Raw genomic sequence first — 14,946 nt, forward strand, 5'->3', positions numbered from 1 at the left:
ATGCCATCTATTCTTCATCCAAGTCATCAATAGAAACAATAAACAATCCAGGGCCAAGCACAGATCCCTGGGTCATCACCAGAAATATGCTTCCAAAATTACATTGAATTATTAATGACTACTCTTGAATTCTTCAAGCCCATACCTCTTCATCTTACCTACAAGAATAGCATGACAGCCTTTGTCAAATACTTTGTCATTCTGTCCTTGAATGCCCCCAGGGTCTGCAACACCTCTATGGTTCTTTATCAGAGTAGAAGTAACAACAATGACAATGCCTCATATTTATATAGCATTTTAGAGCTGGTGAAACGTTTACATCTACCATATCATCTGATCCTTACAACAACCCTGTGAAGTAGATTCTATGATTATTTTTATATTACAAATGAGAAAATGGAGACTGAGAGAGGTGAAGGGTTTTGCCCAAGGCGAGTATCTCAAACATCCGAGGCAACAGTTGAAGTCAGGTCTTTCTGATTCCAAGTATAGCACCCTATCCACTGTGACACAGGGGTAGCTGGCAGCTCAGGAGGGATGAAGGTGAGGAGTAGAATATAGATAAACATGTCCCCCACTATGATGCTCTGCCCTAAGATAGAGACAATCTCGAACAAGCTTCACAAATGGCTAGGTGGTAACTCATCTGGTTAAAAATTACAGGCCACAATAGATCTGCATTTTCTACAGAGGCTACTGTAGGCCCAAAGCATGTGGACCCAAGAGCAATTTCTTCATTTTTACCATACAGCAAAATGGTATATTTATCATCACCACCACCAACAAAAATCAAGCTATTTTTAAGAAAGTATTACTTATTTTCACAACTTTCAGAGAAGTGGTCTACACTCTTACATTAACTTTGAATTCCTTTCTCTCATTTTATAATATAATAAAATGAACATTACTCTAAAGGTTTTATTCTATTTAAAATCAACAAAAAGCAAACAAAAACTTCATCCTTGAACAACACAAAACATCCACAATTAAACACCATATGGCACTATATTATTGAATCAGCTGAGCTTATACTTCCAAGTATTTCAAATTCCATTCACTAAGTTGAAAAAAAATGAGATTAAGAAAGTTAATGGAAAAGACACTCTTCATTCCACCCACCTCTCAGCCAAAGGTGGTGAGCTATAGGTGTGGAATGAGACAGTCTTTGTCAAGAGTGATCAAGGCATCCATTTGTTTTGCTCAATTAAACTTCTTTATTATTAAGTAAAGTAGTACTAGGGTTTGGAAAAAATCACTGGGAAAAGACAGCCTAAAGAAAACATTTCTGTTAAAGAGAGGAGAGGAGAGGAGAGGAGAGAGAAAAGGAGAAAGGGAAGAGAGAGAGAACAGAGACAGCAAGAGAGATAACAAAAGGGAGAGAGAGAGAAAGAGAGATACAGATGCTGTGTGATTTTCAGAAAATTGACCCCGGAGGGTTCTCACCTTGACTCCATAAACTAGGTGGAAACAAGAGCTATGGATCTACTCCTCCCTGTCCCTAAGGAACCCAGCCCTTCCCAACTATCCATTTCTAGGTGAAACAAGATTTAACACAAGCATGAAAGTGCTTCAAAATGTTCTGGAAAAATGCAAATACTATCAGAACACTATCAGAGAAAAAAATAGTTCTGAGCCTCAGTTTCCTCTTGTGTTAAAAAAAGTGTGGGGGTTTATAGGAAGGGCAGGGCAGACCATGCCACATGCATTACCTAAACAACACTGCTGTTGAGGAATATGTTTTATCAATCCGAAAGCCTTATAGAAATGAGAGATGAAAATTGTGTCATCAGTAGATTTACCAGTTCCCTGCATCACCCAATGCTCTTTGGGAGTGCTTTAATTTCTTCTAGTGTCATTGTTGCTTAGTAATTTTCAGTTATGTCCAACTCTTTGTGACTCTATTTGGGATTTTCTTGGCAAAGATACTGGAGCGGTTTTCCATTTCCTTCTCCAGCGCATTTTACAGATGAAGAACTGAGGCAAACAGGGTTAAGTGACTTGCCCAGGGCGAAGGCTAATAAGTGTCTGAGGTTGGATTTGAACTCAGGAAGATGAGTCTTCCTGACTCCAGGCTTGGTGCTCTGTCCACTGTGCCACCTAGCTGCCCTCACTTTTTCTGGTGGTAACATATTAACTACATTCTCAAGGTGAGCAGCAGCAATAACTTATTTATAAAGATCTTTTCACTACATTTTATTTGAGTCCCATGACAACCCCAAGAGACAGGGCAGGAATTACTACTCTCCTTTTATAGATGAGAAAACAGAGGTGATGCAGTCTGACCAGGGTCAAACAGCTGATAAGCAGTATACTGAAAATCAAGTCTTCTGATTTCAAGCCCAATGTTCTTTCAATCACACTGAATGGTGTGGCCAGATGACTGGAAAGTATCAGTACCCTTGGCAAAAATCTGAAATCCACATGGGGTAGATTACTCAGCTGAATAGGTATGCTATCTAGTGTTATTTATTTAAATGTTTCCATGAGAAACTGTGATCCCATTTTACAGGTGAGGAAATGAAGCCCCAGAAGGCTTTTGGGTCTGCTTATTACTGGCCTCACCCACTTCTAATTACTGGAGAACAAGTTTTCTCTGAGAAAGGGCAAAGGTACATGTCAGCTCTCAAACTATATGACTCTGAATGGATGGGTAAGGCAGAAAGGAGTGAGGGAAAAGGAAAGAGAGAAAAGAGCATCCTTCAGGTCTCCATCATGCCTGTAGCTGTGAATGGTGGGACATTAGGTAGGTGGAAAAACAGCATTAAAGAAAATAAAATTTGAAAAGAGGGCAAGCTTAAACAGATGCCAATGAAAACATGGAGACCACCATGTTCGATATGATCTCAGCTGCCTGGGCCTTCTAAATTCATGCCCTATGACTTCTACCATCACCACCTCAAAATTATTAATTTTTTTAAAGGAACCATTTTTGATTCCCAACTCTGCCTACAAGTACCGTAGTGCAGTGAATAAGGACACTGGATGGATAGTTAGGAGATCTGGTTTGGCCACAAAATATAGCTTGGGCAAGTTAATTTCCATCCCCATCAAGCCTCAGTTTCCTCATCTTTAAAATGAGAGTACTAGACTAGCTGATCTCTAAAGTTTCTTTCAACTGCCTGAAGTATTCTTTTTCTTTCCTGTTCTCCTTTCTATCTTGTCCATACATTTAAAAATCCTGTAATGTTAGAGCTGGCTCTAAAATTATTTGTGCTCAGTTGAACCTTCTCAGAGAAGATGTGTCTCTTACCATTCTGCAGTGGTGGTTCTTGAAGCTGTATGCCAAGATAGACCTATTTAAGGTCTATATTGGTATCCAGACAGAAATAACTTACAGGATTTAGAGCCAGAAGAGACATGAGTGATCATCTTGCCAAACTCCCTCATTTTACAGATAAGGAAACTGAGGCCCAAAGAGTGAAGTGACTTACCAAGGTAGTGAGTCACAGAACGGTACGTTGGGCTTTCAGCAGCCTTTCTCCCACTGCCCAAATGATCCAATGCTTTTGCAGAAAGTCTCATTTTCCTTTGCAGTCAAGATCTTGGAACTTCCAGGACACTGGCCACCCCTTTCCTAAAACATTTCATTGTATCCTGTGTGAAATTGGGAGACCAGGGCTCCAGAGAATGAGACAGAGCAGTCTCCACTGGGCTCTGTGTGCTTACGATGGCTGACAATGTGCTTACAAAATGCCAGGGTTTTAAAAACAAAAATAATACATTCTGCTTACATTTTCCATGGGGGCCTTACCAGACCTATTGGGGGGAAGCTGGAAGGGAAGATCTCAACCATTGCCCCAGACAGTAGCTGTTCACGAAAGAACCAAAGACATAGTATTCAGAGAGGGATTTCAGATGTGGATCCTTGGTAAAAGTTAAAAACTTGATCCTGGAGATTTGTGATTTCTTACTTTTATTTTGAGATTTCTTTCCCAGAAGTGTCATGAAATTCTCCCTCAACAAACAAATTCAAGAAACTTATTTAAGTGAAAAAAATCTACGAATACATTTATCTTCTTTTCTGGGCAGGGGTATAACAAAATAAAATACTGCATTTTATTTCAAAAAATAGTGGGGATTGTGTGTGTGTGTGTGTGTGTGTGTGTGTGTGTGTGCGTGCGCGCGCGCATGTGCATCATTTTGTATAACATTAGGTAAATCTAAATTCCCTCTTTGGTCATTCCTTTCTTCACCTGTAAAATGAGGGCTACATGCCCTTTGTATTCCAATGTCTTATATTTTCCCAACTTGGGATGAGTGTAGAACAATGAGCCCCCAAAAGAGGTTCCATGTTGAGTGACATAGAAGAGATCATTATAATGTCTTAGCTTCTTTTCTGTATCCCGTTTCTGAACAAAAGGTGTTTTTAACTGTTGTAAGCTCCACATTATTGGCATAAACAAAAATTTCCCCACAATAAAAAATGGAAAATCCTTAAGTCAGTTTCTTGCAAACTATTAACATGAGCAAGTCCAAGAACATAGTGAACATAAGGAACTTCTCTCTGCAGTTGAGAGGTAAGAAAGTGGCTATATGTCAATCCGAGAGAAACAGTCAAGAGATAAGCTGTCTTCCTGGGGTGCACATTCAAGATGTAACAGAGAATCTCCAGAGACTTGTAGAATCTGAGCATCGCAACCCACTGTGGGTAATCTCTAAGAGAACAAATTATACTGGCAGAAGGCTGGGCATATTCACAGGTGGTGTTTCCATTACTGCTGTTCACTAAAGGTCCAGACCTAACAAAAGAAATTCAGATATGGAAAGTAAAAAGCTGACTGAGAAGATGGTGTCAGAGAATGAGTTTTGGCTTTTGGGAGCAAAGAAGACCAGGGACAGAACACATCTAATAAGGGCAGGGAAGAATTTATTTGCAAATTTAATTTAGAGAACTTGGAAAAAAAGGGAAAAGTAAGAAAAAAGTACTTACATATAGCTGTTGAAAAAACTAGATATCACAGGGCAGGAAGCATGGCATAGAAATGAAAATAGAAGATGTTTTCAGTAATGAGCAGGAGAAATCATAGGAAAGAGGGAGAGAAATGATATCCATAGGCTCAGATACTCCTGTTCATGAAATATAAGTAATAAAGAAAATGAAATGGAGATATGAATATGGAGAGGTAAATATGACCTAATAGGTATCACTGAGATTTAAAAGGATCTGACTCTTGTCTGGAATAAAGAAATGGAAGGGCACACCTTATTGAAGAGAAGCAAATTAACTAAGTGGAAAGTGGGCAGTAGAAAGTATTGTGATTTCTGGCCAAGATGGCCTCCCAAATGGCAGGCAGTTACTGCAGTAAATCTCGACGTTTACACTAGACCAAACAATGTTCAAGAAATCCATTGAGAAACTAGTGTGTCATCTGCCCCAGAACTGTGTAAGAGATCAGCTGGCAGTACAGGAACAGGAGGAAAGGGCTCTCCCCAGCCTACATTCCAAAAAAGTCAGTGTCGAAGCCCCCAGTATGACCAGAGATGGGATGCGTACAACCTAAATCGCTATTTGTCCAGGGGCAGCTCTCCTGAGAACTCAGGGGTAGTTGAACAGAAAGCCCAGAGTGTGGGACCTGAGAAGCCCCCATGTTGGGGGAAGGAAAAGGGAACAGAGAAAAGGGAATTGGCCAGAATGATGCTGTAGTACTTAAGAACACAGACCAAGATAACCTAGGCCCAAGGGTTCCAAGGTCCCTAATATTTAGTTTCTAGATGCCAAAGGGGGCTCACTCAAGCTCAACAACCCAGGGGAGCCTAACCCCCAAAAGTGGAGATCAGCACATGAGCCCAGGAGACCCAGGTTGAGTCTAAACAGGATTTACCCCCCCCCCCCCAAATGCAGCAGGGCATAGAGCCTGGCCCTGGCACAAAGCTCCAGTTTAGGAACTAAAGCTGGAGAAATGAGCTAACCACAGAAAACACAACAAGCATAAACACTTATGCAATTTAACTCCATAACAACTGCAAGAAGAGATTGGGGGCTAGGGGGAGGCGGAGATTTTCCACAAGGATTATATACATACCTAGAAAAAAAATGAGACAAGAGATAAAAAAAAAAAAGAAAGTTCTAGAGGAAAGAATTGAAGGAAAATAAGTAGTTTAGAAGAGAAAGGGAGTAAGGTTTACCTTATCCAAGAAATGGAATCCCTGAAAACTGGAATAGCCCAAATAGAAATCACTAATTCTATGAGACAGTAGGAAATACTAGGATAAAATTTAAAAAAAAATTTAAAAAGTAGAAGAAAATGTAAGATAGCTAATATTTTTAAATTATATGGAAAACATGTCACAGAGACTTTTTTTTTTTTGGTGAGGCAGTTGGGGTTAGGTGACTTGCCCAGAGTCACACAGCTAGTTAAGTGTCATGTGTCTGACACCACATTTGAACTCAGGCCCTCCTGACTCCAGGGCTGGTGCTCTATCCACTGTACCACCTAGCTGCCCCAGAGACATACTTTTTAAGGATCATTGGATTCCCTAGAAAACCACGCTTTTTAAAAAAATTTCTGGATATGTTATTTTAATAGTTCATAAATTAAAACTATAGAATTAACCAATCACCTTCTAAAAGGAGCCCCAAAAAGAAAAGTCCCAGGAACATGATGACAAAAATCTAGCATGCCTATGTCAAAGAAACTAGGGCAGCTAGGTGGCCCAGTGGATAGAGCGCCAGGCCTGAAGTCAGGAAGATTCATCTTCGTGAGTTCAAAATCTGGCCTCATATACTTAACTAGCTGTGTGATCCTGGGCAAGTTATTTAACCTTGTTTGCCTCAGTTTCTCATCTATAAAAACGTGCTAGAGAAGGAAATGGCAAACCACTCCAGTATCTTTGCCAAGAAAACCACCAATGGGGTCACAAAGAGTTGAACACTACTGTAATGACTGAATAACATGTCAAAGGACTCCATAAAGGAGAAGTACCATGGAACTATAGTCCAGATCATACAAGACCTGACAACTTCTACTAAAAACCACAGGAGATCTTAGAATACAATATTCAAAAAGGCACAAGATAAAAGCTTACAACCCAGAATAATTTACTCTTCAAGGCTAACTATAATCTGACAGGGAAAATAAATGGATCTTTAATGGAATAAAGGACTTTCAAAAATTTCTGATGAAAAGAGAAACCTACAAAGGTAAATTTATTTGGGAAAATGGAGGAATATGTATGATGTTGTAGTGCTAACATTCTAACAGGGATAGAAGATCCTTATAGTGTCCCTTCAGAAACTTAATATCTTCAAAGAGTACTGAGGCTAGGGATTAAGCTGCAGCAGCTAGATGGTACAGTGGATAGAATGTTGGGCCTGGAATCAGGAAGGTCTGAGTTCAAATCTATGATCCTAGTTGTGCAAACTTGGGAAAGTCATTTAACTCCTGTTTGTCTCAATTTCCTTATTTGTAAAAAGGGGATAATAGCATTTATCTTCTAGGGTTGTTGTGTGGATCAGATGAGATAATAATTGTAAGGCTCTTAACATAGTGACTGACCCTAAGTTACAAAGTAAATGCTATGTAAATATTAGCTATTATTAAAAAAAAAGAAGACATCCCACAGGTGGACTGGGTTTCTTCTGAGGTTTTTAAGAGGAGAAAGAGAAGGGAGGGTAAAAAGACAAATATGCTAGGGTAGAAAGGAGCGAGAAGGGAGTAGAACTTGCTATTTGTCATAACTGAGTGCACGAGACTATATACACATGGAGGAAGAATCAGATGAGTCTCAGTCAAACGAAGGAGGATTAAATACACTCAGTTTGGGATAGAAATATTTCAAACTCAACAAGAAAACAAGAGGGATTGATGGCAGTGGACAAGAGAAGGAGAGGGGAAGAAAAGAGAATTACTCAAATCTAAGCAGGGTAACAGACTGTGGTATATGAATGTAATGGAATATTATTGTGCCACAAATAAAGACAAAAGAACTACGTATTATGAAATGACACCTAATACAGTGAGCAGAATCAGGAAAGCAATTTATACTAAGACAACACTGTAAAGAAACCAGCTATGAAAGACTTAAATTTGATAAGAGCAGTGACCAACCATGTCTCTAGAGGACCTACGATGGATCTTCTTTTTTTGTGTTCTGTTGGTGTTTAAATTTAGAATGATTTTTTTAAAAATTAAAAAAAAATTTTTTTTAAAAAGGTATTCTTTACCTAGGTAGAACTTTACAAATCTGAAGGGGAAGATACGGTGGAGGACAACTGAGAGAACATCAAAGGAGAAAGAGACAGAAGTGATACAGTGGTAGGATTACACTGCAAGCCATCTGTCAGGTTGGAGGAACATGATGATGACGTCCTAATTCAGAACACAAAGCTGCCACAGAGTTCTTTTGGCAGTGGAAGGTACTTTAAATATCAGGATTTGGATGTATGTTGGAGGTCACAATCTCTTAAAAGAAAAGAAGCTGACAAAGTCTCAATTTGCCATATTGATAACTGTATCTTTCAGAAAGCAGAGAATATTACTATGCTAGATTTGATTCTGGCCTATAAGAAGGAATTGGTACCTGCGTTAAAGATGATCAAAACACTAGGAGGGAGTTATTATGCTATCTTAAAGATTGAGATAGAAAGGAAAATATATACAGAGTCTGGTGAGAGCTCTATATTTCTGCAGAGGTCTCAATTCAACATCCATTTTAAAAACGCCTAATATGTGCTAAAGCTATCTATTTGGCACTAGATACACAATGAAAAGGGGCTCAGCATAAGAAGGATCCTATTGCTTGAGACTCTAAAAGCAAAGTTGTCTCAAGATGGATGGTAGGTTCTACCATTGACTCTGATGAAGAAAAGAGGAGGTGATAAAGATCAATGCTCCATTGACCACAATCGGATTTTAAAAGAACAAGCCATGTTTTAAAAAATGGAAACACTGGCAGATAACTGAAATAGAATAGCAATGGTTCTGTAAAAATGGTGTCAAGAAGGACAAAGTCTAATTATACACTAAAACTTAGGATAAATGCTGAGGAAAACAAACAGCATTTTCAAACAGAAGAAGTATCATGGAAGGGATGGGATGCTTGGCAAGGATGGCAACTTGACAATTGATGATAGAAAGGTGGTACTTAACACTTATTTAACTTCGAATTCTTTGACAATGTGAATAATCTTCATACTGGGAAGGATTAATAGAATTGAAAATTAAGTAAAAACATGGTAAAAGAAGACTTCACTCCCTTTAATGAATTCAACTTGCCTGGCCTAGAAAAATTGTAAAGTGCTTAGCAAAAGTGCCTGGCACATAGTAAGTGCTATATAAATGTTAGCTATTATTATTATTAATAATTCTTAGACATGAAACCTAAAGAGAAGAGCTTGAATGCAAGCCAGTTGAGAAATCTGTTCAAATGATGAGTGGAACATAGAAACCATTATAGGAAACAGACAGTGAGTGCTATGAGCTCCACATGCTATGAGCTCTCCCTACCAGGGAAGTAAATTGTTTTCCCCTTTGTGTCTTCTGGGGACATTAAGCTACCCTCCAGGAAGTTGGAGAATATTCCCAAGTGGTCATAATGCTAAAGCATGAAGTCACTGATGAAGTGTCCAACTTCTTCTGCCTCAGTCCACTCCTATATGTGCTCCTCAACACAATTATCAAAGGGGTAGGTGTGTGTGTGTGTGTGTGTGCAAAAAACAGAGTATATAAATATATATAGTGAGTATATAGAGTATATAAAATGAGTAGTGTAAATAGTTCTTTATATGTGTACATATTTATTTATATCTAGTGTGTATGAGACAGTATATATGTATATAGTGAATACATAAAGTATATAGTGAGTGGTGTATACAGTGTGTATATATCTAGTATGTACAAGATACATATATAGAGGGAGAGTATATGAAGTATTTATAGTGAGTAGATAGTGTGTATAGATATATGAGTGTATCTATATATCTAGTGTGAATGAGACAGAGTACAGAAATATAGTTAGTATATAAAGTACATAAATATAGTGGGTAGGGTATGTGTGTGTATGTGTGTGTGAGTGTGTATATACATATATATATATATATATATGATATATATATGATATATATATATATCATACATATATATATATGAGTGTATATATCCACATCTAGTATGTATGAGACTGAGATAGTGTGTGTATATATATATGTATATATATATATACATACATATATACATATATATATGTATGTATGTATGTAGTGAGTATATATAGTGAAGAGATAGTGTATATATAGTATGTTTATGTGTGTATATATATTCAGTGCGTATGAGTGTATATACAGTGAGTATATATATAGTATATGAGTGTACATAGTGAGTACATATGTATAGTGTATATATGAGAGTGTGTATATATATGCAGTGTATGTGTATGAGATAGAGTGTATATATATATATATATATATATATATATAAAATGAGTGGACAAAATATATGTACAGCATGCGCAAATATGTATGCATATGCATATGTGTGTATGTGCATGTACAGTCTGTATGTATGTTTGTGGAGAAAGAAAGTGAGCTGTGAGGTCATCTAGTCTCACCCCCTCATTTTACAGATGAGGAATCTGAAGTTAAATGACTTTGCCCACAGCTCCGTAAGTGGTGAGGGGCAGAGCTGGGATGTGACCCCTTGGGTTCTGGCTCTAAAGCCTGAATTCTTTCCACCAAACCACAGCCTCCCTTTAGAATCATGATTTCTCCTTTCAATGACCCTACGAAACCAAATTCCTAAGGGGGGAAAAGCCCTCCAGCAGAGCCATTTCTATAGCAGATGTCATTATTTTAGAGGGTGACCTGGACAGCCTGGAGCCACCAAAAAGTGTTATCACAAAATGTATTGACTCTTCTTTGAAGATAGAAGACAACGTAATTTAAGGAGGGCATTCACAGGCCAAGGAATGGGCAATATAAGCAACTGCAAGCTTTATTTTGGTACAAGAAGTGAATTTGACACTCCAGCTTGGGAAAAACCATTGCAACTCTTTGTTGATGGCTGGTAAATGCTGGCCTCTCCCCTTGCTCTGGTTCTAAGATGAGACCAGAAGCAAGAGACAGAACTCCCAAAGGTCAATGACTTCATGTTCTATGACCCCCTCCTCCAGAGGTTCTGCCTACCTTCATTGCCATGGTAATATCTGATTTAAAAAAAAAAACACCTGCCCACCCTGTGGGTACTGTGAGTACTCAGATTACAACCAGGGAATTAGCCTGGCTGTGTTAGCAGAGGCAGAGTTTCTACTAGGGCAAATGCAGATCTTCGCACTGATGCTGACTTTTAGAAATGGCGACTACTGAGGTCCTTCTGGGGGCAATAAAACCCTTTAACAGGAGTCAGATCTAGTTTTGCTCTCTTTACTCCCCACCCCACCATGGGAAAGTCATCCAAGATCTCAGAGTTACTTCGTGTTACGGCCAGGAAAGCGACAAAGGTTCTATTATACCACGCCGGCTTTTGTTTACAGGATTTTCCATTTCTGATGCCAGTAGGAAAGGCTTACAAGAATCCACTGAAATGGTGGTGGGGGCAGGGGAAGTTTTTCCCCTTTCTGCTATCAACCTCATCACAAACAATACAGTTAGCAATTGGTGTCACACAATGAGACCACCTGAAAACAGCACAGGATGGGGTTAGTAGGTAAGAAATAAAAAAAGTCTAGAGAGGGCCTCAAAGACTCATCTCTGGTATTTGAGTCACCATCAACCTGAAGGCTTCAGATACAACTTGAGAATAAGTGTCTCTGGGTCATAGCAAAACAAGTTTCTTTTAAGTTCCTTGATGGCAGAAACTTTCTGTTTTTATCTTCTTACACTTATTACCTAGCCCATTGCTTGGCACATAGCAGGCATTTAACAAATGATCGTGGTGCACTAACATCGGGAAAACTCACTCAGAGAAGCAAGTGACAAGTCATTATCTGCACATACTAAGTTGCTTTTATTAATCCAGAACTGCATGCTACAGATACTGTACAGCATGAACATGTATTCATTACAAAAATGGCATCAAAACCATTAAAAATGAAATCAGAATAAGAGCATAAAACGGAACAGTAACATCACAACTGTTAGGAAACATTCAAAGTATTCACAAAAAATGTTATAGTTAGCATCTTAATAAACCAGAGAAAAATTGGAGACAGTTTTACAATCGCTTCATGTCAACTACAATGGCACTGAATGAACAGTTCTCAGCTTTATACAGCATTTTGCAACATCAACATGCCTAGGTTTTTTTTGTTGTTTTTTTGTTGTTTTTCTTTTTTAAAGTTTGCTACCTACCTTTATGTAGTCAGTTTACACAGAAGCGGCAGCCTGTTTTTTTTTTTCCCCTTTATGTGTAATCTAATATACAGAATTTTGGCCCTTAAGGGTTTATACCTCTTCATTTTAAATGCTTTCTGGACAATCTGCTACCAAACACGTCTTGTTATAGGTGACATTAAAACTACACACATACCTACCTATGTAACATCACAGCAAAACATGATGAACAAAAATTACAGCATTAAAAACAGGGAGAAAGTTAAAAGTCACTGAGAATTTTGGCACATAAAAATTTGTACACAGTCCACAGTCCTAATGTTGCAGGCCATTCAACTGTAGGTCCAGAGGGGAGACACCAACGCTCCCGCTGTTTTTCAAACAGCGCCGCTAAAATTCCCTCGCTAATTTTCAAGTCTTATTTAATGTAATGGCTTTCAAAGCAATTTCTTTACACTATTGATCCTTTAATGCATCTATAAATGTCCATTTGGTGGCAACTGTGTTTCATACAGCAAAGAGAAAACAAAACAAAAGTCAAAACCCAAAAAATATATATATACACATTTTATATATATAAACTTAAAAACCTTGTACAAATGAGTTGTTATATATAAGATGCTTACACTAAGAGAAAAAAAACTTTATACAATGGTTCAAGAAAAAGGAAAACATATTTTAAAAGGGACAACATACAGGTACAACAAGCAGTCTCTAAAGCAATAAATACTACTGGTCCAATAGCGTTGTGATACCGGTAATTGGTGAGTAACGTTCCCTCCCTCCCCACCCTCCCCTCCCACCCCAAAAGAACAACACCATGGAACAAGGTATATTAACACATTTTAACCCTTTGTTTCTGTACATTTAAACAATAACAACATCACAAGAAAAGTTGTTTCACACAGAAAAAAAAAGTCATGGCACTGCATTCATTGTGCCCTTATGGTTTAAAAACGAGATGTAAAATGATTGGTTCGCAAGCTCGTATTTAATACAAATAATAAAGAACCAACGCCTTCTGCAAAGGGCTGCTTCAAAATTGCTTCTTTTTGTCTTTTTAAATCAGTCTTTAAAACTAAGCTATCAGAACTACATAACAGTTATGTATATATATATATTTTTTTAAACGCTACAAAGACTTTAAACAGCTGTTGATAAAAATTTTGGTAGAATCGTGAGGTTTCTCTCTCATCTACATATTTAAAAGGAGAAATTGAAATAAGAATGGGTCAAATATTGACCAATGAACTCGATAAACATCAACTAATGTAGCCATGTGGCACAAGATTTAAAAAAAAAAAGGACAAAAAAAATCGTCAGAAAAAGAAAGACCAAACGAAAACAAAAAGGAAAACAAACAAAACCAGGGCTAGCAAAGCTAAAGCTATTCTAAAGACTTGGTTACAAGGGAGAGTGGCTGGGGCTGGGTCCCGGCCAAAGAACCTTGGGAATGTAAGGAAGATGTCGACGGCTGTGCTAGAGACGATGAGGGGGCAGCTGATGGCTGTAAAGTGGAAGGTGGCAGATCCAGAGCCCCGTTCTGACAGTGGGCAGCAGAGACAGCCAAAGTGCTGGGCTTGCTGTGGGCACTCTCAGCCAAGAGGAGAGAGGGCGGCGGCGGCGGCATCATCGTGAGGTGGGCCAGGGAGTCGGGTTTCAATGTAAGCGAGAGAGGTTGGGTTTGTTCAGTCTGTGGTTTGGAGTCTCTGGTAGGGGAGCCTAGCATGTTAGGAGAAGAAGGAGGGGAGTCTAATAAGCTTCCATCTGAAGAGGGTGGACTGAGGCAGCTGCCTTCACCTTGTATGTAGCGAACGCACTTTTTTTTTCTCCTAGAAACAGGGGGAGAGAGTTATCTGTAAATAAAGGGCAAAGATGCCAAGGGAGAGAGTTATCTAATGTACAGAGCAGAGCACAAGTCCCCTAACTGATGCCCCAGTGAATCAGCACACCTGGCAGGAGGAAAACATTTTAAAAGATGCTCTGGGTGTGCAGAACTAACTAAATTCTAAGCCAGCTGGGCCTAACAAGAAAAAATAATCAGAAGACAACACACTGCCCCCCCCCTCCTCACCCCACCCCTACTTTCGGCAGATTCAGGTAAGCCACAGATACTATGGCAGCCACCTGTCAGGTACTAATTTCTTCCAAATTAGGCTCAAATGAGAGGTTGACCCCTTTCTCTTTTTAATTTCCCTTGTCTTCCCTCCTCCTCCCAATCCCACCCTCAGTAATTATTTTTGTTCCTAAAAAAAAAAGAGAGAGAAAAAGAGAAAAAGAGAGAGAATGAGAAAGATATCCTTCCCTAGGTAGCTCATATCAATCTCAAACTTTTTAAAAGCTGGCTGTTTAGCCCATACAGCTGAAGGCTGCTTTAAGTGAGAGATTTACAGGCTTTGGAACACCATCACCATGAGGCTGTAAGAGCTGGAACTAGCTTTCAGGTTTCTCTGTTAAGAACCGCACCAAATCAAGAAAGGTCAGAGCCAGGTGAGAAGAAAAAAAAAAAGAAAACTCAAAGAAATAAAATTGAACCAAACCAAAAACCAAAACCAAAACTAAAAACAAACCACCAAAATAGGTAGAATAGGAATAAAAAGGGGAAGGGAGGGGAAGAATAAGAAAAAACAGAAAATGATCAAAATGATCCAAAGTAACAAGAATAACTGGTTGTATGGCCT

At 38.7% G+C, this 14,946-nt stretch overlaps 1 protein-coding gene across 44 annotated transcripts in view; it reads right to left on the reverse strand.

Annotated features, from left to right (window-relative positions):
- Positions 1-11,915: 11,915 nt before the first annotated feature.
- The window catches only part of TCF7L2 (transcription factor 7 like 2), a 236,703-nt gene continuing 233,672 nt past the window's right edge, over positions 11,916-14,946 (reverse strand). For 26 of the 44 annotated variants that reach the window (XM_020988035.2, XM_020988033.2, XM_020988032.2 and 23 more), the window contains one exon: positions 11,916-14,097. In XM_020988035.2, coding sequence (XP_020843694.1) covers positions 13,653-14,097 — 445 coding nt within the window. In that variant the 3' untranslated portion in view covers positions 11,916-13,652. Of the gene's footprint in view, positions 14,122-14,946 lie in introns of all 44 variants that reach the window. The other 18 variants (XM_078151052.1, XM_020988075.2, XM_020988078.2 and 15 more) reach the window with 4 other exon arrangements.

This window comes from Phascolarctos cinereus, unplaced genomic scaffold (genome assembly GCF_003287225.1).
Source record: "Phascolarctos cinereus isolate Bilbo 61053 unplaced genomic scaffold, phaCin_HiC Scaffold_3;HRSCAF=262, whole genome shotgun sequence".
NCBI lineage: Eukaryota > Metazoa > Chordata > Mammalia > Diprotodontia > Phascolarctidae > Phascolarctos > Phascolarctos cinereus.